Source organism: Balaenoptera ricei, chromosome 6 (genome assembly GCF_028023285.1).
Source record: "Balaenoptera ricei isolate mBalRic1 chromosome 6, mBalRic1.hap2, whole genome shotgun sequence".
NCBI classification, from domain to species: Eukaryota; Metazoa; Chordata; class Mammalia; order Artiodactyla; family Balaenopteridae; genus Balaenoptera; species Balaenoptera ricei.
This window is the reverse complement of record NC_082644.1, coordinates 114085568-114111572: the sequence shown is the minus strand read 5'-3', so window position 1 is coordinate 114111572 and position 26005 is coordinate 114085568. Positions and strand designations below refer to the sequence as shown.

Below are 26005 nucleotides of genomic sequence, written 5' to 3'. Positions count from 1 at the left end.
CAGTCCCGGGGCTTGGCAGTGTCTGTCCCTGAAACAGTCCAGCAACCAACAGATGAAACAGCGTTTAGGAGTTGGGACAGGCTGCAAACATCAATAATAACAATACTAGTAATGATAACAACAATGAACCTTTACTGATGACTTACCATACCAGGCCTTTGTGAAGTCTCTAACATCTGGGATCTCATGGAATCCTAAAATAAGCCTGTGAGTTAGCTGGCACTTATACCCATTGCACAGATGAGGAAAGCGAGGCCCAGAGTGGGGAAGTGCCTTGCTCATGGTTACTGAGGGGCAGAACCAGGCTGCCACCTGTGGGTGCTGGGCCACCTCAGAAGGGAGGCGAGCTGGCGTGTTGTTGAACTTTGTGGGATCCAGACAGCCCTGCAACTGTTCCCAGTGCACAGAAAAGCCAGAAAATTCCAACCCAGCATCCTGGCCTCCATCTACACTTCAGCCCACACAATCTGCCCTGCAAAGTTATTCTCCCTGGAAGAACTTGGTAATTCAGGCTTTTCCAAACCCAGGAGAAGCTTCCAAGTCTAGAATCCTCCCAATGGCCTCTAAGGCCTCTTGGCCCGTGTCCACCTCCCTGGCCTCATCCCTACCTCCTTCCCCTCCAGGCTGCACTACATGCCAAGTGTACTGGCCTTATTTCAGCTTCTCAAGCAGCTCCTACTCTCTCCTGCCTGCAGGCTCTGAACAGGCTGTTCCCTTTGCCTGGCAGGCTTTCTCCACTCTCTATTCCTAGCTTACTCCTATTCATCCCTTCTGTCTCAGTGTAAATGTCACCACCTCCCAGGAGGCTTCCTTCACTCCCTGTACTAGCTTAGGTCTACCTCTTACATGTTTTCAGCAACGTGTGTTTCTGCATCTTGGTGAGATGGGTTATCTGTCTTCCTCACCCTTCTCCCGTCCCCGTGTGGTCTCAGGAAGGAGTGATGGGGAGCACATCCTCAGTGTCAAGGCAGTGAAGGGGATCTGTAAGACGGGGAGGGGACAAGTGCCCTTGAAATATAACACGGTCCACATTGTGCTTGCTCGGTGGTTGGAGTTATGCGTCTCCCCTGTAGACCAGCTGAGGACTCAAGGCAAGAAACGACTTCTCACAGCATAAGATGAGTCTGATTTCTTGTACTGAATGAGCGTCCCATTTCGTCCCCCCTTCGCTGCCTTCCCTTCTCCGGGGGAGCGCTAAGAATGGGGAAGAAGAAAGCTTGGACTCACAGCCCATGCTGGAGAAGATGCAAATGGAGACTTGGGCTTGCTAGATTCTAGGGGAGGGTAGAATGATCTGGGGAAACTGAGGCAGCAGGGTCTTGGGGATGGGGGAGGAGCTAAGGGGCCTGGGGGTGGGAGATGGCAGAGGGTGAGGAAAGGAGAGGCTGTTCTCTGTTTCTGGGGATTCTTTTTTTTTTTTAATTTTTAAAGATTGAGGTATAGTTGATATACCTGGGGATTCTTGATGGCAACCATAGAGGCAACTCCTGGGGGCGCTGTGGTGTCTCAGTGCAAGCGGACAAGAAGAGGTAGCTGGGAGCCTGGTCCCCATCATAAGCACCGAGTGCATGGTGGTGACCGTCAGGGCTCCAACCATAAGGCCTCAAGCCCTTGTCTGCCACCCCTGAGCGGAGGCCAGATTCCCATGGAAGGAGGTCATTGTGTGGGCAATTGGAAGGTGACAGCCCTGAGGGGACCCCGCAAAAGGAAACCTGTGTTTTCAGGGTGTTAAGGCATGGGAGCAATTTTAAAAATCTGTTTTCAACCATTTCTTTGAGAAGCTCATTTCTTTTTAATAAAAGAACGTTAAGAAGTACAACACAAACAAGAGCCTTTTATTTATTTTTATTTTTATTTTTTTTAATATCTTTATTGGAGTATAATTGCTTTACAGCGCTGTGTTAGTTTCTGCTGTATAACAAGGTGAATCAGCTGTGTGTATACATATATCCCCATATCCCCTCCCTCTTGCACCTCCCTCACACCCAAGCAAGAGCCTTTTAGACAATAAATGTTTTCTGCATTTAGGAAGCGCCCCTTCGGGGGGACGGAAGGCTTCATGGGAGTCTCAGGGCCCTGAGCTCTGAGTTCTAGGTTGTGTGGGAGCCCAGAACAGTCCAGGCTGCCCAAGGAGAGCCAGGCTGGGGGACCGTGGTGATGGGAGATGATTCCATTATGCCCTGAACATGTGAGGAGGGATGGAGAACACCCTGCATTTGCCTAACAAGAAGATATTCCCAAATGTTTTTGGCCAATTTGAGTATAGAAACTCCAGACAAAGAAACTGTCAAATGCCTACTTAAATTATTAATTTTATGAGTTGGGTATTACCTGCAAAATTATAATAACAGTTTTTATTATTATAATTTTGGATGTTTATAACAGTAACCTGACAAACGGGTTAAAAGGAGATAGTAAATATAAATATTGTTTTTTTCTTGCAGTTTCTGAGACAGTTTAGTTTCAGACTCTTCACTTGCATTTCTTCCTTTTTTTTATTATTGTTTTTAATTGTGATGAAATACACATAACATAAAACTTACCATCTTAACTATTTTTACGTGTACAGTGGCATTAAGTATATTCACACTGGTTGTACAGCCGTCACTCATTTCCAGAACTCCTGTCATCTTGCAAAAGCCAGGACATGGAAGCAACATAAATGTCCATCGACAGACGAATGGATAAAGAAGATGTGGTACATATATACAATGGAGTATTACTCAGCCATAACAAGGAACGAAATTGGGTCATTTGTAGAGACGTGGATGGACCTAGAGTCTGTCATACAGAGTGAAGTAGGTCAGAAAGAGAAAAACAAATATATATTAACGCGTATATGTGGAATCTAGAAAAATGGTACCGATGAACCTATTTGCAGGACAGGAACAGAGACGCAGACATAGAGAACGGACGTGTGGACATGGGTGGGGGAAGGGGGGGTGGGATGTACTGGGAGGTTGGGATTGACATATATACACTACCATGTGTAAAACAGATAGCCAGCGGGAACCTGCTGTGTAGTGCAGGGAGCTCAGCTCCGTGCTCCGTGGTGACCTAGAGGGGTGGGGTGTGGGAGTGGGAGGGAGGTCCAAGAGGGAGGGGATGTATGTGTACGTATAGCTGATTCACTTTGTCGTACAGCAGAAACTAACACAACATTGTAAAGCAACTATACTCCAATTAAAAAAAAAAACATGAAACTCTGTCCCCAGTAAACAATAACTTCCTATTCTCTCCTTCCCCGACCCCCTGGCAACCACCATTCAACTTTCTGTCTCTATGAATTTGACTACTCTAGGTATCTTACTTAGGTGTAATCATACATATTTGTTCATTTGTGACGGCTTATTTCACTTAACATAATGTCCTTGAGGTTCATCTGTGTTACAGCATGTGTCAGAAATTCCTTCTTTTTTAAGACTGAATAGTATTCCATTGTACATATATACCACATTTTGTTTATCCATTTATCTGTCAGTGGACACTTGAGTTGCTTCCACCCCTTGGCTATGGTGAATAACGTGGCTATGAACATGAGTAGACAAATATCTCTTCAAATCCCTGCTTTCAGTTCTTTTGGGTGTATACCGAGAATTCGATTTGCTGGATCATATGGTGATTCTATTTTAATTGTTTTGAGGAAGCACCATACTGTTTTCCACAGTGGCTGCACCATTTTACACTTCCACCAACAGTACACAAGTGTTCCAATTTCTCCAACTCCTCTGTTTTTTGATAGTAGTGTCCTAATTGGTGTGACGTGGTGTCATCGTAGTTTTGATTTACACGTCCCCAATGAATAGTGATGCTAAGCATTTTTTAAAAATATTTATTTATTTATTTATATTATTTTTGGCTGCATCGGGTCTTAGTTGCGGTGCATGGGCTCTTTGTTGCAGTGTGCCGGCTTCTCTCTGGTTGTGGCATGTGGGCTTAGTAGTTGTGGCCCGCAGGCTTAGTTGCCCCGTGGCATGTGGGATCTTAGTTCCCCGACCAGGGATTGAACCCATGTCCCCTGCATTGGAAGGCTGGTTCTTAACCACTGGACCACCAAGGAAGTCCCAGATGCTAAGCATTTTTTCATGTGCTTATTGACCATTTGTATACCTTCTTTGGAAAAATGTCTATCAAGTCTTTCCCTCATGTTTGGTGGGGTTTTGGGTTGTTGTTTTTTTTTCTTAATTTTTGTGTATTTATTTATTTATTTTTGGCTGCATTGGGTCTTCGTTGCTGCATGCAGGCTCTCTGTAGTTGCGGCGAGCAGGGTCTACTCTTTGTTGTGGTGCGTGGGCTTCCCATTGCGGTGGCTTCTCCTGTTGCGGAGCACGGGCTCTAGGCGTGCAGGCTTCAGTAATTGTGGCTCATGGCTCTAGAGCACAGGCTCAGTAGTTGTGGCACACGGGCTTCAGTAGTTGTGGCTCATGGCTCTAGAGCACAGGCTCAGTAGTTGTGGCGCACGGGTTTAGTTGCTCCGTGGCATGTGGGATCTTCCCGGACCTGGGACTGAACCCACGTCCCCTGCATTGGCAGGTGGATTCTTAACCACTGTGCCACCAGGGAAGGCCCGGGGTTTTTGGTTGTTGTTGAGTTATAGGAGTTCTTTATATATTCTGGATATTAACCTCTTATCAAATATATGATTTGCAAATATTTCTCCCATACAGTGGGTTGTATTTTCACTCTGTTGATCATGTCCTTTAATGCACAGAAATTTTCAATTTTGAGGTCCAATTTGTCTATTTTTGCTTTCGTTGCCTGTGCTTCACCTGCATTTGTGAAGCTGTGTCCTTTGTCATTATGAAGCCACTGTTCAAAATGTTCAGCATCACTTTCCAAAACACCTCTCTCCACTTCTCTCTAAGTTGTTTGACACGCAAATTCATGCTTAGTGCGGTAATTATCCCAGCCACAAATACCACTTTGCCACACATTATGGCACTGGTCTCTACTTATTCTCCTTGTAGGTACACACTCATAATCTGCAGAGCTTCTATACTGCATCATAAAGTGAGTTGTGAAAGGCTTGTTTGCAACAGTGTGCAACCCCTGTGTGTGCCAGGCCACACTCCCAGGAGAAATTCTAAAGCTACACGAAATTACTTTATCTCTTTTAGCCCATTTGTCAGCTTACTGCGATTAACATCCAAAATGAGCACCCAGTGAGGTCATTTCAGGCTAATGCGTCTTCCCCAAACAGTGTTCTGTTGGTCAAATGAAATAATTGAGAGAATATCCCATAATACAACATGCTTTGGAAAGAGGCAAATATAAGGAATAATTTTGGGGGGAAAAGCTCTACTTTCTATTCTAGCTGTAGAATAATTAATATAAAATAATAACAATAATAATAGCAGCAGAAATAATCACCATTTGTTGGGAGCCACTCCAGCCTGGCTCTGAGCTCATTGCTTCACACACATTCTCACTGAATGCACACACCAGCCTTACGAGGAAGTTGCTCGCATAGTTCCCCATCTACAGATGGGGAAATTGAGGCTCAGGCAGTTGAAGACACGTGCTGGGAGAGCTGGGATTTGAACCTATGTGTTTCAGAACCCAGGCTTTTAATCACTACACATTTCTGCTTTTATCTACCTGGTTTATGCCAGGCTATGAGCGCCCGGCACTGGTGTGACCCAGAGAGGAACCTGCTCAAGTGGTAGTGGGGGTTAAAATCCTCCTACTTCGCTCAAGCAAAGTTGGCTGCAGGGCTGGGGCCCCTACCCAGCTTGTTTCCTTCTGCCTGGTGGTTGGTAGCCCTTCCCAGGGTACAGGCTGATATGGGGAGGGGGCAGCACAGGTGGCCCCTCCTGACCTCTGCTCAGGCAGGTTAGAACCAACTCACCAACAGGCACTTGGAAGGAAAAGGGGAAGAAAGTTACCAGTCAGGTCAATTTTACACAAAGAGGTGACAACATGAAAACATCAGAGGCACAAGAGACCCTGGGTTGCCTCTGGCTTTGTTAAAAGGAGCTTATATTTTTATTTTTGGTAAACTTTTTTTTTTATTATGGAAAATTTCAAACATATATAAAAGTAGAGAGAATAATATACCTATCACCCAGCTTCAACAATTATAACTCATGCCCAATCTTGTTTCATCTACATTCCACCCCAATTCCTCTATCCCAATGGATTATTTTGAAGCAAATCCAGATACTCTAACATCTCAACCATAGCTATTTGGCTATATCTTTCTAAAAGTTAAGAAAATCTTTTTTAAAAAAGAAGGCTATAGCCATAATACCATTATCACAGCTGGAGAAATTATTATCATCACACATATCTAGTCATTGTTTACATTTCTTTGACGGTCTCATAAATGTTTTCTGTACCTTGTAAAAACGTCCATATATGTCCCTTAAGTCCCTTTTAATCTATAAGCCCCTCCCCCCCCACCTCTCTGCCCTTGTCATTTATTTGTTGAAGGAAACTGGTTGTTTGTCCTGTAGAGTTTTCCTCAATCTGGATTGTATTCCTGTGAGTTCCTTTAACATGTTCCTCTGTCCTCTGTATTTCCTGTAATTAGATCTAAGGCTTGATGAGATTCAGGTTCGATTTTTGGCCACAATACTTCACAGGAGGTATCCTGTCCTTCCATCAGGAGGCTCATAATGTCTTGTGATCTCTCTTTTTGTGAAGTTAGCAGTCATTGATGTTCATTGCCCAAGTTCATTCTTTCATTGGGGATTGCAAAGTGATGATATTCTAAATCTGTCTTCCTTCTTCATTTATTAGCTGGAATACTTGTAAAAGCGAAACTTCTCTTCTTCAACTCTTTAGTTACCCCAAGGTACAGTACAATATCCTTCATACATACAATACAGATAGTACAAAGACTTGATTCTTTAATAGTTCTCAAATACTGAGTTGGTTTCCTGACATCCTTGGAGTTATTTTTTATTGAGTTATTATTATTTTTTTTTTAGTATCATTATGAACATAGGGATTTAATGTTATTTGGTGTGTTTCAGTCCCCTGCAATTATTATTCTTATTGATACTCAAATGATCCCACTTGACCAGAGTGAAGCTTTTTGGGTTGGCTCCTGTAGCCTTTTGACCTCAGTAGACTTTGATAACTTCTTTGCTTTCTGGAATAGCAAGATGCCCAGGTTTGTCTTGGACATTTTCTGCCCCAGACCTGGAATCAGCCATTTCTTCAAGGATCCCTGGTTTCTTTGAGTGGGGAGTGGTATTTAGAGACCACAATCAAGGTTTAAGTGATGCTTATTGCCATTGGGTTGGTCATTGTTTCTGGGCATTTTCAGTGGACAGAGCTAGGAAATACATTTTTTTTTTTTTAAAGATAGAATATATCGTGAGTCATAACTACCAAAACTTGGAAGCAACAAAGATGTCCTTTAGAAGGTGAATGGATAAACAAACTAGTATATCCACACAATGGAACGCTATTCAGTGGTAAAAAGAAATGAGGTATCAAGCAATGAAAGGCATAAAGGAGACTTAACTGCATATTGCTAGGTGAGAGAAGTCAATCTGAAAAGGCTACATATTGTATGATTCCAACTATATGATATTCTGGAAAAGGCAAGACTCTGGAGACAGATCCGTGGTTGCCAGGAGTTGGGGGGTGGGTGGGAGGGGTGAATGGGCAGAACACAGAGGATTTTTAGGGCATGGAAACTATTCTGTATGATACTACAATGGTGGATACATGTCATTATATGTTTGTCAAAACCCTTAAAATGTGCAGCACCTAGACTGAATCGTAATATCAACTATGGACCTTGGGTCATAATTATATATCAATATTAGCTCATCACTTGTAACAAGTGTACTCCACTAATGCAAGATGTTAAATAATGGGGGAAATTGGGGGAAGCGGAGATGAAGGGGTATATGGGAAGTCTTGGTACTTTCTATTCAATTTTTCTGTAACCCTAAAACTGCTAAAAAAATAAAGTCTGTTAATTTATTTTCAAAATATGAGTTCAATTGACATTTCTAATTTAAATTCAGGGCTATAGTGTTTTTACTTAGTCTCATCCATCTTACGTCTGCATATCCTTTCTCCCATGCTGTGTGTCCTTTCTTCCCAGTTCCCAGTGAAAGATACACTCATTTGCTAAGTCCTACTCCACATAACACTCTCAGATGAGGATACCAATACCACCAAAAATGCAATTATTGATTTTTTTCTTTTGCAGTTTTTTAATTTTTGCTTTGCCTTTAGGGAATATCTTATTAGGGATGGACAGTCAAAACTGCTGTGTTTTAGTCATTTGGAGGAATTCCTCTCCATGTATTTATCACCAACTTGCCATAAGTTAGCTTTTTGTTTGTTTGTTTTCCTTTTGTTATTTGGAATTTCTTTTCCAAACATTTAACATGTTTAAAATATGGTTATGTAGAATATTTCCATGGTTTCCAACTCAGGTCCACAAATCATGGAATATTACAAGTAGTCTAGTTTCTGTCTCTGCCCCTCTACCCTGTTCCCTTTCTCTCCTGTTAGATAACTTTTGCTGCTTCAGATTTTTAATTTATCCTTTCATTTTATTTATTTCTTAATATATTTTTTTTAATTTTATTTTATTTTTGGCTGTGTCGGGTCTTAGTTGCGGCACGCTTCTCTCTAGTTGAGGCGCACAGGCTCAGTAGTGGTGCCGCATGGGCTCAGTAGTTGTGTCACGGGAGCTTAGTTGCCCTGAAGCACGTGGGATCTTAGTTCCCCGACCAGGGATCGAACCCGCGTCCCCTGCATTGGAAGGCGGATTCTTAACCACTGGACCATCAGGGAAGTCCCTATCCTTTCATTTTAAAATGTAATGCCTCCTCTTTTCTTAGATAACTAAGAGTATAGTATACACACTCTTCTCCAAATTTTAAACCAAATTTCTTTCTAGTCAAGCTCCAAATACTGGCAGAGGAAGGCCTGACCCCAGACTTTGTACACGGTCAGAATCCACCCAATTTGAGATACGTTATTTCTGTTCTTTGTTGAGGGCCTACTGCTATTTCCAGGTTTGTATAAAAAGATTTCTGTGTGTTAGTTGAGCCTTTAAACAATCCCATGAGGTAGGTATTATTCCCCTATTTTGCAGAAGTGAAAACTGGAGCTTAACGAACTGGGATTTGAACTCCTGTCTCCCTGATTTCAACCATTTGTTCATAAGTATTTCCGAAGCTCCTAACTCTGTTTCAGACCCCATCCCAGGTACTGGGATTCAGAGATGAACCAGGCAGGGTCCTGTCCTCATGGGGCTCACATCTAGGGGATCATTCATGTCTGAGCATCTGTTCATCTGTCGGTCCACCACTGCACAGGGAACGCCTCAAGGGAATCTGTCTGATCCACTCAAAGTGAGAGCCCCGCACAGCAGAAACCAGTGGATGTTTGTTGAATGAATAAATAAATAAATGAAGAAAGAAGGTTGAAAGGAGAACAAAGCTTGTGGTTGTTATGGAAGTTTTATGCCTCTTATACTCAGAAACCTTTGTTAAAAATTTAATAACTTTTAAATTATGGATATAATGCACCTCATTATAGAAAATTTGGAAACTATAGAAAAGCGCAAGTGAGAAAATAAAAATAATCCATAATACTAGCCCCCAAAGTTAGTCTTTTTGTGTATTCCTTTGGTCTTTTTTATGTATGAATATCTTTTTTTAAGATACAACATTTGGATCTTGCTATATATCTATATCTATATATGTATAGATAGATAGATATATCTGTAGTTTGCATTTAAAAAACTCACTAACGATGTATCATGAACATTTTCCTAATCGAACATCTTTTCAAACCTAAGTGTCTACTTAGAGGTTGGATTTATTTTCACCAGTGACTACATCCTTTACCATATAAAATAATTATAAACTCAAGACTGAGGTTAAATCATAATGAGAAGAATATTTAGCAGGCTTCTAGGCAGCGCACTGGGCCTCAGCCATGACCATACAATCTTTCCCCGGCAAACGCCCAGGGAAATGCCTTGAGAATGTCAGCTGGAGGCGTCAGCCTTACTTGGCTCCTTTAATACTCGGAGTTATATTATCAGCACATTCACTTTCTACAGTTCTGATCTCTGCAGATACCACTAAAATTCTCTCTTGGCTGCAGAGGAACTGTATACAGGCATCAGAGTGTGATTAAAGGCTGTCTCTGGAGTCAGACTCACCCTAAGCCCGGCTCCACATGAGATGGCTGTGTGATCTCGGCAAGGAAATTCACCTCTCTTGGCTTCAGTTCCCTCATCTGTAACACAGAGCAGCACCTGTTCACACCTCCACTGGCGGTCACGGGGACTCAATAGCACAATGCCTGGCACATGATAAGTCACCAATAAATATCAGGTATTATAACTTGTGTTTGGAGCGTTTTCTCTTCTATCCAAGTGGCATTTGCCATTCTCTGGTGTGAGGGTTGCTCTTGACAACTCGTCTTGATAGAAAGATATGAAGCAACTGGATGACCAACCATCTTAGAAGGAAGCATTGGACACAAAGGTCTCAGGTGTGCCCTGACCCCACCCTGACCTTAAGCAGTCAGGCATCCTAAACACATTGACAGGGGATTATGACTTTATTTTGTTTCTAAATTCATCAAAATACTACACAAGTAATCATGGAAGCCAATATCACATAGTAACGAAGTTTCCGGTCCTTGGAGCTAGACAATGAAGGTTCAAATCTCTGCCTCCTTACTTACTATCTGTATCATTTTGAACAAACTATTTCCTGTCTCTGAGCTGCAGCTTCCTCATTAGTAAGTTGGAGATAACTGCAGGGGACAGATTTTCCCCCTCCCATCCAGCATCCATTACCCTGCTTTTGCTGTTGCTTTGGGAGAAACAATTCTCTCCTACCCTAAACTGTGATTTCACTCCCTGGCTCTGTGATTGGGGCATGTGACCTGGGCTTAAGCCAATCAGTGCACCCATCACCTGACCACAGAGATTGGTTGGTGGGTGGTCATGTGACCCAGGCCAGTCCAATGGAGTACCCCTTAGGGCCTTTGAGAACCACTTCTTCTCCATAGCCTTGCAGTTGTGAGGGTGTGACTGGCTCCTGCTTCAAAGCCATCTTGCTCCCAAATGGAAACATGCTCCAGGGGAATAGAGTCAAGAGAAACGAGTTGTGGACAAATTTTGAGCCCCTGCTTGAAGCCCAATCATGATTTTCCATTGACACAAGTGAATTAATCCTCTTTCTTTGCTTAAACCAGTTTGAATTGGGTATTCAAACTGGGTATTCTGTCACTTTCAACTGAAAGAATCCTGCAATTGTACCTGGGTATTCTGTCACTTTCAACTGAAAGAATCCTGCAATTGTACCTGGGTATTCTGTCACTTTCAGCTGAAAGAATCCTGTCTCCCAGAATTGTTATAAGGATTAGATAAGGAAACATATAGAAAGCCCTCAATGCAGTACTTGGAACAAAGTATGTGCTTAATAAATGGTAGTTATTTATATTGTTGTCATTATAACTTTGTAGAAAAGCAAGAAAATCAGATAAAACAAAAAATATCAGGGAAAAAAGTCACATTATTCCTAATTTAACCTCTTAGGGATAATCAAGTAAATATTTTGAAATATTCTTCTTCCAGACATTTTCATATATATATATATTCATAAAAACCAAAATGGGATTATTCTCTAATACTGTATTATAACCTATTTCACTCAGAAATCAAACACATCACAAAGATATATCTGCACAGCACAGTCGTTCGTAACAGCGGCATAGCATTCTATGTATTTGTTGAAGATTCAGATTATCTCCAAGTTATTTTTGTATTAATGATGTTGTGATGGCATTTTCTATCATCTGTCAATCGATTGATCTGTATCTTGATGCATTTCATAATTTTCTAATGATCAGTTTCTAAGACTAGGATTGCAGAGTCAAAGAGTTTCACAGATTTAAAAACCTACCTTGTAATTTTTATTGGAATGCTTAGTTTTTGAATAAAACACATGTCTTGGCCTTTTCAGGATGCTATAACAGAATACCAGAGTCCGAGTGGCTTATAAACAACAGAAATTCATTTCTTACAGTTCTGGAGGCTAAGAAGTCCAAGATCAGTGGATTTGGTGCCTGGTGAGGACTCTCTTCCTGATTCATAGACACCTGTGTCCTCACGTGGTGGAAGGGGTGAGAGAGCTCTCTGGGGTCTCTCTTCTGTAGACACTAATCCCATTCGTGAGGATGGAGCCCTCATGACCTAATCACCTCCCAAAGACCCCACCTCCAAATACCATCACATTGGGGATTAGGCTTCAACCTTGAATTTGGGTGGGGATACAAACATTTAGCCCGTAGCAATATTATCAAACATTTAAATGTCTTTCCCAGATGGCAGGGATCCCAATTCTGTGGGCTCCAAATCTTCTCTGCATCAGACACTCTTACAGGTCTGATGTCATGAGTTCTCATGACTCCCCCAGAGGGGAAGGACGGTGATCCCATAACTCTGATTGCATCGGCCTAGGATGACAGGAAGCAGGACCTTGCTAGCTCAGAGCATCAGGAGACCTAGCACCTTGCAGGGCCCCATTCTTCCTGGTGTTTCAGGGAGACCCCAAGGGGTGTAGAATGTGCACCCACAGGTAAGTCCTGGTTGTCACTTTACTTTGAAAGGAAAATATAGAATTGATTTATTTGCAGATGACATGATCATCCATGTAGAAAAATCCAATGTAATCTACAAAAAAGCTGCTAAAACTAATTATTGAGATATAATTCACGCAAGTCCTGGCTGTCGTTTGACAATTCCTTCACCCTGCCTCACCTCCTATGCCATTGCCCTGTGAACAAACTTCACCACCGTGGCCACTGGCCACACAGAGACACTCCTCCCCGTGGACCTCCTGTGCGCTGTGTGATGACCTTGGAAGGGAAGGGGAGCTCATTCCTCCGGCTTTCGTTTGGTTAGGGGCATCCGCAGCAGCTCTGCTTGGGCACGCGAAGGGGCAGAGTTTAGTGACGTGAGGCGTCCTTCCGCACAGTTCTTTTTCTCCCCAGGGAGCAGTCACACTGTCAGGAGAGCTGTGTCCACGTGGCTGCTGAGCCACACTGCCACCCACGGCAGTCACATCCTGCCCACGCCCCGCTCTGCTCCTCAGGCCCTGGGCTCAGTCTGGCTCTTTTCCTCTCCCAGGGGCCCACTGCTCCTCCCCGACACTCTGCTCCCATGCTCCCCCAGGCTGTCACATGTCACACGTCCGAACCCACAGTGGGTGAGCTTCACACCTACGCCAGGATGCTGCTGGGTCCTCAGTGGGCGCAGTGGCAGCTGAGCAGAGGCGTGTTGCTGAACTTCGACGTGGCTGCCCCCAGCGGGAGGGGCCGTTCCCGTGATGCAGATGCAGAGATGGTGGTCCAGAGAGGACCGCACCTGCCCAAGTTCTCACCTCAAGTTATGGCGGAGCCAGAATTTGTGCCATTTCCCTCTGATGCCAAGTTCTGTGCTAGTTCTGCCGTGTCCTCCAGGACTGGCCATTTCCCGCCAGCTTCTGAAACCCACGAGGGGAGAGGCTCTGAGCCGGGAGGCGGGTAGGTGAAGGGATGTGAGAAGCGTGAATGGCATGGCGCTCTGCACAAGGGTAACTGGGCAGCTTCTCCCACCCACATCCCTGGACTCCAGTCCCACACACTCGGTCCCCAGGGCCACCCGTGGGAACCTTCTCTTCCTCAAATCCTACTACCAGACCCAGCTTTCTGCCCCTGGGGCTTCTGGGTTCGGGGGCCCTTCACCTGCCTGAGCCCTGGGTGGTGTTGGGATGGGGTTGGGCGGGAGGGAGGCTGGGTGTTGACAGGCAGCTGGGCTCACCGGGCTGTGGGCCTGGCCCCCTCCCCCCGCCCCTCCTCCCCATCCCAGCTGGCTCCGAAAGGGAAGCGGGGTGGGGGCAACTTCACAGGGAAACTTTTGTTCTTTGCCCAGAACAGACACAGGCTGGGGACCGAGCTTCCCCTTGGCTGCCACGGAGACCGGGGCCACTTGAGTTCATGTTTATTTTCACAGTGTGGATTCCATGGAGATAATCGGCCCTGACAGGGCAGCCCTGGAAGAGGGCTCGGGACTCTGTGGAGTGCCTACTATGCGCTAGGCCCAAGATAGGCAGGAGCCAATGAAATCCTAACCCCCAGAGATGAGATGCTGAATCACACTTGACTGAGGAGGAGGCCGCCAAGATGCAGAGAGGGGAAGCCACTTGCCTAAGGTCACACAGCAGGTTAGCAGAGTGCTGGAAGGGGAGGCCACATGCTCCCCTGGGCTCTTTCTACTTTATGCCTGAGCTACTGGCAGAGAAACTCAGCCGCCCTGGGGCTTCACGGAAGAGGCACTGCCAAGGGTTCCCCACAGGCCGGGATCCCTGAAGCAGGATGGATAAGAGTGTGGACGTCTCTTCCAAGGGGCCCCAATCCAAGCCGAGCCCTCGGGCAAGCGGTGTTCTCTGAGCCCTAGTCTCCTCCTCTGTGCAATGGGACTAATACCAGCATCCGTCTCGTCAGAGCCGTGCAGCCTGATGAGGAGTGAGAACTCAGTAATAACCATTGTGACTGTTATTGTGATATTATTACTGCTAGGCTTCCATCTCACCCAGTCCTAAACCCTCAGGCTCACCGTGGGCCCAGGAGTCTCCTACAAGATGTGGCAATGCTGTTCCCGAGAGGAAGCTTCTCCTGCCGAGGCCGTGAGGGGCGTGAGGGGGGGCTGACCTGTGTGTGAATCCCGGCTGCTTGTCATCCCTGGGAGCAGACCAGGGATTTCACAAGGAATCACCCCCAGCCCCTCCCGGGTTGGGCCAGCACCCCTCGCCCTGCCGCATCCTCCTCACGGGACCGCTGGACCATCCATCCCCTGGCCCAGGCCCTCCCCCAAATCCACCCTCGCCGTTATTTAATTTTTTTTCTGTATTTACTTTTCCCACCACTTCATTTCATTCCTGAAATACACCTCAAAGCCCCAAATAGACCCAACTCACCAGGCCAGTCATGAGCCCGCCAGTAAGACCGGCATCCGACGTGTGAAGACCCGAGGAAACAGCCGAATCAAAAACCAAACATGGAACCAATAAAATCTTTAACCTGACACTACAAACTTCCCACAGACTTCAGAGAAATACCTCGAGAAGTGCACGACCTTTTAGTTTCTCCCCAAGGCTACCACCTCCTCCAGCGGGGTCTTTCTAAAATACAGATTTGACCTTGTCACTTCCCGGCTTCAGAACCCTTCGATGGCTCCTCATTATTTATTATTCTTATTCGCTTGCATTTATCGAGGTCCTCTGCTCGCTGGGTCCTGTGCTAAATGCCTTTCATGCATTTGTTCCCATGGGGCAGGGACTGTTGCTATCCTGGTCTCAGGGAAGAGGGAGCAGCGGTGCGGGGGGGACCACAGGGTCACGAAGCTGGTGAGTGGCGGAGCTGGGGTGCAGACTCAGGTCAGCCTGCGTCCGGAGCCGGGGCCTCTCCAGCTCTCTGCGGCCCTGCTGGAGGCCTCAGCCCGCCCTTGACAAGCTCCCCAGCCCGGTGTCCGGCCGCTTTTCCCTCCGCCCTCTCTGGGTTGACCCTCCCGCTCATCACTCCTGTGGCTCAGTCTCAGTGTGGGAACCACACTCCCAGCACGGGCTCCAGACCTCAACCTTGGTCTTCTCCGCAGGGACCTCCTTGTCTCCAGTAACCGATCAGCTCCTGTGACTTGAACTCCGGAATCGCCAGCGGCTCTTCAACTGCCCCATTTTGAGATAACAGCCCTTCCTTGACCTTGAGGCTCCCGCTAGCTACCACCTTCTGTCTCTTTTTCCATCTCCTGCCAAGCTTCTAAAAGCCCAGTGTATGGCCCCCCCATATGCCCGCCTCCTCACCCCCACCCACCCCTCAGGTCTTTGCACTCTGCTCCCACGTCTCCCCCGAAATGGCTCTGGGTGAGGCCACCTCTGACCCCTGGGTCCTCTCGTCCACTTGTCCGGCTCTTAGTCTTCATCTTACCTCCTCCTTACCCTCTCTCTCCTCTGGTTCACCACCTTCTGGCTGCTTCTTCTCCAGCTACTTCTTGGCAACTCTTCCTTTGCTCCCTGTCCTGAATGTTGGTGCACCCACAGCTCTTTCTGCATGGACCACCCTCCCTGGGGGGGAACTCAGCCACCACGACCACAGGGGTGATGTCCAAACCTGCACCCCAGCTCTGGCTTCTCTCCTGACCCACAGAGCCAACCGCCTCCTGGTGTCCTGGTGTCTTTGCTGGGACACCCTTCTGGCCCCGCAGACTCAGCACGTCCGCATCGGAACACCTAACGAGACTTCCTCTTGGGCTGCCCATCTTGGGGACATCACCGTCAGCCGCCAACCAGGCGTGAGGTCGGAGCATTCTGTAGACTCCTCCCTCTTCTCCTCTGTTCTTCACTCCTCCTGCTCCGAGTGGGGCACCAGGTCCTATCACTTCTGCCTTCTGCACGTCCTCTGTTCCCCCTCGTCCTCCGCATCCCCCTGCCCACTGCCCTCGTTCAGGCCACCATATTCTCTTGCCTTCTCGCTGGTCTCCCGTCTCCAGCCCTGCTCCTCTAAACTCTTCTCCCTACTGTACAGAGAGCCACCTCTCTCAAAAGGCAAATTTGATCCAGTTATATCCCTTCAGTGGCTCCCCGTTGTTCTTGCAATAAAACCCACCTCAGTAAAACCCACCATGGCCCCCGCCAGCCTCTCTGTCCTACTTTCTCGTTGGGGCATCTTGGGTCAGCCCACTACCCTCTCTTGCCAGTCTCCCACGCTCAGTATCAACACAAACTGTCTGCAGATCCCCATCACTCGGGGCTTTGCTGCCTCCATGCTTTTATATGCGCTGTTCCTTCTGTCTTGAACACCCTTCCTCTCTGGTCCTCCAGGCAAACTACTGTTCCTTTTCAAGTCTTGGCTCAGATGCCACCTCCCTTTGACTCCCCTGGAAGTCTCAGGTGCCCCTTCTCCTATGGTCCTAGTGGAGCTTATACAGGCACCATGAAAGTGAGTATTTGTTATATTGTAAGAGTCTTGTTACCTCTGTCTGGCTCCCTCACCCCACCCCCACTGGATGGGGAGTTTCTTGAGGGTTGGGCTCAGGGAGAATTTAACTCTGGGCCTCTAGTGCTCAGCCCAGGGTCCAGCATGGAGAAGGAGCTCAACGAATATTTGTTGGATTGCCTCCAATTCAGAAAAGGAAAGAAAAGAAGAAAAAAGAAAAAAGGAAAGAAAAGAAAAAGAAAAAGTGGACTAGGAGTTTGGAAGATCACCTGGGTGGGGCTTGGAGGACCAATAGCCAAAGGCTAGTGAATTGAGGCTTCAAGCCCGAGCCAAACTTGGAGGGGGTCTCTTGGGCTGTGTAATCCAACATCCCCCCAACACACATCTCAGGGTGTGGCGAGTCCTGCAAACTCTGGGGCTAGAACTGGGCTTCCAGCTTCCTGGATGAGACCTGCCCCGGCTCTTGGAGCCAAACACATGTGGCTTTAAACTTCAGTCCATCTTCCCAGCTGTGTGACCTTGGGCAAGTCCCTTCACCTCCTCCAAACCCATCCCCCCTCTTGCAGCTTCGATGGTAATCTCCACAGGGCTGCATGGATTCAATGAGGTGATCTCAGTAGGGCAGCTAGGCTAGTGCCAGCACCTAGTGGGTGCTCAGGAAATGTTTTTTCATGTGGTCATGCAGCCTTGGGGACCTCCCTGGTGACACCGCCACCCCCTACCCCCTGGGGAGACCTGGCCTGACAGAGGGTAACCATCAGTAATGTGCCAGGCACTGTGCTTGGTGCCCTACTGCATTATCCCATACCATCCTCTCCATTTACCAATGAGGAACCTCAGGTTCAGAGAGGTCAGGCTACTTGCCCAAGGTCACACAGCCAGTGAGTGACACCGGGATTTGAAATCAGGATGACTTCTTAATGGCTGGTCTGGTCTGTGTGTCCCTCCAGGCCAGGCTCCCCCAGACAGCTCCTGGTCCCGGACAGGCCCAGGTTCCCTTGAAGCTCTCCCAGCCAGGCAGGCTCTTCCCATTACCCCCGCCTCCCCTCTGCCCACCGCTAGATCTGTTTAAACTAGCTGAGCAGGGTGAGGTGGGGAGGCCGCGGAGAAGGTACAGAGATGTTTGTTTTCCTTGGGGGTTTATATCAACATTGGTCTTGACATTTCGCCTGTTATTATGTGTGGTTCTTTAGAGGGTGAAATAATATTTTCTTTTGCTTGAGAAAAGGACAAAGTTCAGACAGAGCTCTTGGCCCCAAATGGATTTTCCTCCTTCTCTGCTTTCCATGTGCCGTAGCTACTCCGAGTTCCTTGGAGCCATCGCTGCGGGCAGACATCCTCCGTGGCCGCAGGTATCCTCAGCAAGCGGTGCATGCGCCCGGGTGCTGCAGACTCGCTCTGTGCTGTAAATACCGTCCGTTTGCTGGGGATGCAGTGTGTGGGCTGCGCCTGGTGTTGCCCCCATGTGCACACGTGTGTGCCACGGGCTCTGTCTGCATCCTCCAAATTTGTTCTCCTTTCCTTAGACGCACGTGGCGAGCTGCCACACCATGCTGTGTGCCGTCACCACCTTGGACATACCCCAGGGTTGGTGCACACAGGTGCACTGATGGTGTACACTGCGGACTGTTGGTGACTCCCAGACATGACTGGGTGTCTGGAGATACAGACGTTCTCCTCGATCTGAGGAGAAAACCCCCGAGCTCCAGACGCAGCCTGGGCGCTGAGTTGTACGTGGGTGCCCTCAGGGGGTGGAGGCCTCTGTGTGCTCTGCATCTGTTCCCTTCAGGTAATGACGAGCCCAGCCACCGGATGGCCATAGCCCCGGATTAGCTTGCTAGGGCTGCTGTAAAACAGAACCACAAACTGGGGGGCTTAAAATATCCAAAATTTATTCTCTCACAGTTTCCGGAAGCCCAAGGTCTGAAATCACGGTATCTGCAGAGTTGGTTCCATCTACAGCCCTGGGAAGAATCTGTTCCAGCCTCTCTTCTGGCGTGTGGGGTGGTCATGATCCTTGGTGTTCCTTGGCTTGTAGCTGTATCACTCTGACCTCAGCCTCTGTCTCCACGTGGCCTTCTCCCCATGGGGGTCTCCTCGGTGTGTGTCTGAATGTCCCCCTCCTTTCTCTTATAAAGACACTAGTCATTGGATTTTGGTCCCACCCTAATTCAGTGTGACCTCATCTTAGCTTAACTAATTACACCTGCAAAGACCCTATTTCCAAATAAATTCACAGACTGAGATTCCAGCTGGACATGAATTGGTGCGGGGGCGGGGAACTATTCAACTTAGCACAGCCCCCGTTCCTTGAGCTCTTTTTGCGAAGAACTGAGTTAAACCCTATTATACATTATCTCATTTAATCCTCCTGCAACCTACAGAGATGGGTGTGGCCTTCCCCATTTTATAGTCGAGGCAGCTGAGGCTCGGAGGGGGAACTTCACTTGCCCAAGGATACACAGCCAGTCAGAAGGGGTCCAGGCTTCGGCCCCAGGTCTGCTGGGGACACGTTGCCCTGTGCAGCAGGGACAGTTCCATACACACCCTGAATCCTCAACTCAGGGTTTCTCAACCAAGCTCTACGGACATTTGGGACTGATTAATTCTTCATGTGAAGGGCTGTCCTTGCTCTGGAGGATTAAACATACTGGCTTCTACCCACTAGATGCCAGTAGCACCCTCCTTCCAGCTATGACCACCGAAAATGCCCCCGGACATTGCCAAACGTGCCCTGGGAGGGTGGCTAACATTGCCCTTGGTAGAGAACCCCTGCTCTAGACCCTGCATCCTCTGGTACGGATGTGGTCTGTGTCAGTGGACCGGGGCTTGCCTCTTAGGTCTGACAATGAGGTTCAGGGTCCTAGGTGGGAAGAATAATGAAGACAGTGCCTATGTCAGGGGCTCCTGCATGCGGTATCTTACTTGGTTTCCACCACAACCCCTGAAGAAGCCCCCCCTGGGAGGCTGGTGAAATCAGGGACGCTCAGTACTTTTAGTACCTTTGCCATTTTGCAAAAGGAAGTCCATGTCATCAGCTCTCCCAGGCTGCTCTCTGGGGCATTGGTGATACTTCCTAATATCCCAGTTGACTTAGAAGCTCAAGGCCATCAAGGCTCCAGGGGAGGATTATCTGTCCCCAAAACTGTTCCAAATGCTCTCTGACTGGTGGATTTCAATACTTGCTTCTTTGTTGACTTTTATCACCTTCAAGGGCAAGGTTCTCTCTGGGTGGATCCAGAAGGTAACATCCTATTTTTCAGAAGAGCAGCATCTTCTCTCCCCAGGATGAAGACCTATCAGCTTACGAGGTATTCTGTTCTAAATATGCCTGACCCAGCTGATGCATGCGGCGTCCTGGCTTTTCAGTCTAATGTGCTCAAAGAGGAGCAGTCAGACTTGGTCGGGGTCATTCCTTTCAACCAAGCACCAAGTATGCACCAGGCCCAGTTTCAGGTGTTGGAGATGGAACCCCATGGAGCCTGCAGTCTAGTTGGGCAGAGAGGAAAACACAAGTCAAACAAACAAACACAATCGTCAGGAGCATAAAAGATGCTGAGATGGGGGAACCAGGGGCTGGGAACGGGCCGCCAGGGAGGGACTCTGTCTTAATCTGGGCTCCCCAGAAAGCAGGGCCTGAGACAAGGCATCAGTGCAAGTACTTTATGGGGAGCGCGATCCCAGGGAGGATTGAGAGATGCAGAATGAATCGGGGAGGAGGGAGAGTCAGTGTGAGGGCCTGTCATCAAGCTGGCCTCTGCTATCTAGGGACAGTGTCTGCTCAACTCCATGGGACAAGTGGCAAGATGGGGGAAGGGATTGTCCACCACACCAGTCCCCCATTGCTCAAAGGTTTACCCTATTTTCTGGTCACTGGTTCGCCCCACTGGGCATTATCTCTTCCTGAACGTTTGGGTTGCAAATGTGTGGGCTCCAAGTGGGTTTCCACCATGCAATGTGCAGGGAGAAACCCCAAGGCAGGAGGTGAGCTGAGGGTCGCCCAGCCTGAGTGAGGCATTGTCCTACCGCCCCTACGCATCCAAAGTGTTCAACGGTGTCCAGACAGCATCTCCGAGGAGGTGACATTTGGGCTGGGACCTGAGATAAGAATGAACCAGCCTTGTGCCTGACCCTCTGAGCCACCTGTGAGGAAACCTTCCAGAAAGAACGTGTGGTTGTGGCTTTTATGGGTTGCGTCTTGACCTTTGGGGAGACCTTGGGCCAAGCCTCGTAAGCCTAGCTGGTTTTCTAATGCCTACGCAGAACCAACTCTGGGTCCGGCAGAGTTAGCTCCAGTAAGGAGTGCCTCCTGGGAAGTTAGAAAAGATGTCTGGTGACATAAACCAGGAGTTGGAACCTTCGTGTTTGATGATAATTGTTGCTACTTTGGTTGCTCTGGAGCAGTTTTGCAGGGCTGTCCGATCGAATACATAAACTATATGCAATTGAAAATTTTCTAGGAGTCATATTAAAATAGAAACAGGTGAAATTAATTTCAATAAAATACTATTTAATCCAATATATCCAAAATGTTATTATTTCAACCTAGAGTCGATATAAAAATAAATGAGATCGTTTATATTATTTCATTCGTATATGTGTTCACAATCTGGTGTGTATTTTATATTAGCTGCAGGTGTCATTGGTACTGGCTGGACTTCAAGTGCTCAGTGGCTACATGGGGCTACGGGCTAGTGTCGGACAGCACAGCTCTAGAGGTTAGAAGTATAGTTTTTTGTGTGTATTCAGATGGTGTGTTTCCATTATCACAAACTGGAAGACTTTTAGTGGACAACTGGCCCATCGGCAATCACTGGCCCAGGAGTCAACAGCCGAGGTTAAGGTTAGGATAAAGATTAAACAAGATAATTCATGTAAAGTGTTTAGCAGAATGACTGGCGAGGAATATGTACTTGATAAACTTTAACCGAGATAAAGTTATTTACAAAAGTGAATTTGGGTTTGCTCTAATGCACAGAAAGAGGAGGATTAAAACCTCCCAGTTCAATGTCACTGAGCAGAGATTTTTACCCCAGAGATATTTCAGACTGGGCTGCCCAGGGTCGTCCACTGGGAAACAGAGGGTGGATTCAAACTTGGGCCTGTCTGACTCCAGGTTGTGGACATTGCGCCATTTGCCCTGACGTCAGAGGCTGCAGGCAGACCACCCTCACTGGCCTGATGGGTCCCAGGACTCTCAAAGGAGCACTCAGAGCCCACCTCCTTGGTTCCTCCCCACCCCCATGCCTACCTGCTGGCTCTGCCCACCTGGCCCAGCCTCTGCTTTGCACCACTCACTCCTGCCCCTCTGGGTGGTCAGATCCCAACCCCTGCAGTGCCAGGAGCTGCTCTCCCTGTGCCTGTGCTGGGGGGGAGGGGGTGACAGCCCCTCTGCCCTGATGCACTGCCCGAGCTGCCCAAGCTGCCCGCACTCAGTGGCATTTCGGCAACCACTGTAAATTGTCACTCACCGCACAGCCCCATCCTCCACTGCACCCACGTGCTGCCCTCAGTGCATGAAGTTAAAGATCAACCTCCACCCCACCCAGCCCGGTCCTTCCACGACCTTCCCCATCTCTACACAGGGAATTCCTTCCTGCCTCTTACTGCAGCCAGAAACCTGACTCTTCTCTCTCACCGCCTCCCAATCCACTCCATCAGGACACCTCCTCAGCTCTCCCTTCCACCCTGGGTCCCAACACTGCCTCACGCCCCTGGGCGGGTGCCCCGGGGATGCCCCTGAGTCTTACCCTCTAGCTGGGTCCTTCATACGCCATCATTCCCAGTAGAGCCATGGAGATGGCAGGGGATCATATGCCAATTCAACGACGTCCTTCTGTGTGCCAGGCCCTCACTGGCTCCTAACCTGACCCTGGGATGCAGGTCCCACCATCGACCCATCCACACCTGGGCCCCTGAGAGCTGAACAACTTGCCTATGTCCCCCAGCAAGTGCCAAGTGGAACTGGATGTTGACCCCGGCTTCCTGGTGCCAACACCTGTAGTGCAGAAAGGTTGCAGGAGTGGGGGGGCTTTGGGCTGGTGTCTGCAGTTCGGGGGCTACCGCAGGATCTGCATGCCTCTGTGTCCCCAGAGCCACCTGCGGGCCACCTAGGATGCCGTGTAAACAGGAGGCTGGGTCGGGTGGAGGTACGTTCAGTTCGTCCAGGTTCCTGTAGATGCTTCCAGGGACTCAGCTTTGCAGAGGCTTCTCCCGTGCCCTACCAGCCCCTCCCTTGGGGTTCCATCTGCTTCTGAAACGTGGGGCTGCAGGAGCTCTGGGGACCCCACACTGTGGGCAGCCCTGTGAGTCTGGGGTCTAGATTTCCCCTCCCACCACATAGGGACACTGACCCCTCAGTGTGGGTGCTGTCACGAGGCAAGGGCATGGCCAGAGCTGTGGGGACACAGGGACAGCAGGGGTCACACGGTGGCCAGGGATGCAGGACACAGTTAGCACGAGGCTCAGCCCTGAATGGTGGGAGTGGGTCTCACCTAGACAGAGTCAGGGACACAGAGGACTGTGGCGGAGACACAGCGGGGTGGACACGGCTCTGGGGGAGCCCGGCCCAGAGCTGTCCCTGGCCCCCCCTCCCCTCCCCTCCTCAGGTCCCTCAGCCCTCCCCACGCACCCCACCCCTGCCCTGCCCGGTCCAGGCGCTGCTCATATTCTGCCGCTGCCACTGTCTGACGCGTCTTTGAAATCTTATCTCTCATCTTGTTCTCCGTTTCCTCCCTGTCCCGGCCTCATCTGTCTCCTGCCTCCCATCCACCCCCCACCTGCTTCCCATCTGTGGCCCCTCCCCCTCCCAGCCCGAGGGCCTCAGCCTCTGTCCTGTCCTGTCCTGTCAGCCCGGCAGATTTCAGCGCTGTGGGTTAGGACCCTGCCCACTACCTCCTGTGTGCCCTGAGCTCCATACCCCAAGCCCATTCACTCGTCCTCCTTCCTTCTACTGGGGATGCAGCTACAGTCCCCAGGCCAGCTGTGATCCAGCCCCCGGTCCCCTGAGGCTCCCCAGTCCACCCCTCCAGCTCCTGGGGCCCCTTGCTCCTCTGAGCTTTGCCTGGATCACATGAGTCAGAGCGGCCTGGGGTTCTGCTTCACTTCAGTCTGTGACCTCCTCAAGGGCAGGGACAACTCCACCCTGCATCCTTTACAGATGAGGCTTGGTGAGCGGGTGTGCTGTCTCCGGTTCTTCACAAGTCTAGCTCTGTTCCGTCCTTCAGGACTCAGCCGTAATGTCACCTCTTCAGCGAGGCTGCCCTGACAACTCGATCTAACGTGGCTGCCTCCCCCGCCCCGGCCCACCCAACCTCCATCCCTGCACCCTGATTTCATTTCCTTTGGGAGTTCAGCTTCTGCTTTACAGAGGAAACAGATAGGAACCAAGGGCATCTAACAGTGGGCCAATCTGAGTGCCCACAGTGCCCTGGGGGCCCCAGCAGAGCCCTCCAGCTTCCTGCTCCCAACCAAAGCCAGGCTTCCCTGGCTCTGTCCCTGTCCCAGGGGTCCCAGCTACCTCTGAGAGTCTCCATCCTGTGGAATCAAACTCGGAGTGTAGACCCAGCCTGTCTGGATTCAAATCCCAGCCCCACGACCTAGCAGCTGAAGTTCCTTAGCTCTGGCCTGCATTTCTGCACCTGTAAGCTGCTGAGGAGGAGGATGGGGTGCCTATCTCAGGACTGTTGGACATAAGGATTAGACCCCCTTGCAGATGTCATGGGCCCACTGGCAGCAAAAATACAGGAGTAAATTGTGTACTTGAACATGAAGAGCCCCTTCACTGGTGATCAATGATAATCACAATTATCAATCATTTTGCGGTCACTAACCCGATGAGTGCTCTGCAAACCAAATCTCTCTGAGTCCTCTCAACACACTTGGAGGTGTGGACTCTTACTCCCAGCTTCCAGACGAACCAACCAGGACGCAAAGGGCAGAGACCCCCAGGTCACCCCTGAGTATGCAGGAGGTGGGAAATGCAGGCCAACAGTGGGAACTTGGGGGCTGTCAGATCCTGGGTCTGACCTGGCTCTGCCACTGGGTGACCTGGGGCAAGACACGCTCCCTCTCAGCCTTTGCTTGTCCATCTGTAAAATGGGGACAATAACACATCGAGAATTCAGTGACTTCTATGGGCTTACTCAGTGATCAATTAGTGAATGGCGTCTGACAATAGAACTCAGCTGGGGTTTGCCCCAGACCTGTTGACCCTGACCCTGAGCCTTCCCACTCCAAGGCCTGGCCTTCCAGGAACGCATGCGGCCCCTTCCTGCTCTGCCAGGGACCCCCCAGCCTTCTGAAACTACGTGTGCACGACCACACGTTCTGGGAGGTGAGTCTACAGTCCCATTTGGAAGCAATTGGGGCCCAAGTCTCTTGGGCCTGGAGTCCATGTTTAACTTATTTGAGGCATTTGTGTCTTCAAAGTCGAAACCTAAACGTGGAAGGGAGGGTAACGGGTGTTTTGCTGTTCATTCAGATTGTGCTCCTCTGAAGTGTATCGCTGGCCGACATCTCTATTGCTGCATGGCACAGGCCTGTCTGGGTGGGCTGTGAGCTCCCAGGCATGAACCTGCCACTGCCCTGAACATTCCATGGCTCCCACTGTCCACAGGGACCAGCCAGGTGCCTCAGCCAGAGGACAGCTGTGGAGCCCACAGACCCGGGCCCCTTCCTGGTTGTGGGACCCGGGCTACTGCATAGCCACTCTGAGCCTCAGTTTCCTTCCCTGGAAAATGGAGAAAATGTTCTCTACCTTACAGGTTTGCCCAGAACTGAGTGATTTCCTGGGATGTGGGACTTTCAGCGCTCAAGCCTGGAAAGTTCCAGGCAAACCAGAACAAGTTGGTCACTTACAGGGTTGTATGTGGATGGAAAAAGAAAACGCATGAAAAGTGCTAAGCATGGTGCTTGGAGAAAAGCAGCGATGGCAGGGGCCCTGTGTGCACTGCACTTCACAGTTTACACAGCCCTTTCTATTTCACAAGTCTCCCAATGATCCTGCTTATTCTCCTGACTTTAAAGGTGAGAA

At 48.9% G+C, this 26005-nt stretch overlaps 1 protein-coding gene across 4 annotated transcripts in view; it reads left to right on the top strand.

The window, feature by feature from the left end:
* LOC132367372 (uncharacterized) overlaps window positions 1-26005 on the top strand; it is a 94937-nt gene that overhangs the window by 9913 nt on the left and 59019 nt on the right. The window contains exons 3-7 of one of the 4 annotated variants that reach the window (XM_059925628.1): window positions 16183-16332; window positions 16857-16974; window positions 18269-18323; window positions 18877-19071; window positions 20186-20282. The exons of 1 other annotated variant lie outside the window; for it this stretch is intronic. In XM_059925628.1, coding sequence (XP_059781611.1) covers window positions 16183-16332; window positions 16857-16974; window positions 18269-18323; window positions 18877-19071; window positions 20186-20282 — 615 coding nt within the window. Of the gene's footprint in view, window positions 1-15842; window positions 16333-16856; window positions 16975-18268; window positions 18324-18497; window positions 19246-20185; window positions 20283-26005 lie in introns of those variants that run through there. 2 more of the 4 variants (XM_059925627.1, XM_059925629.1) reach the window with 2 other exon arrangements.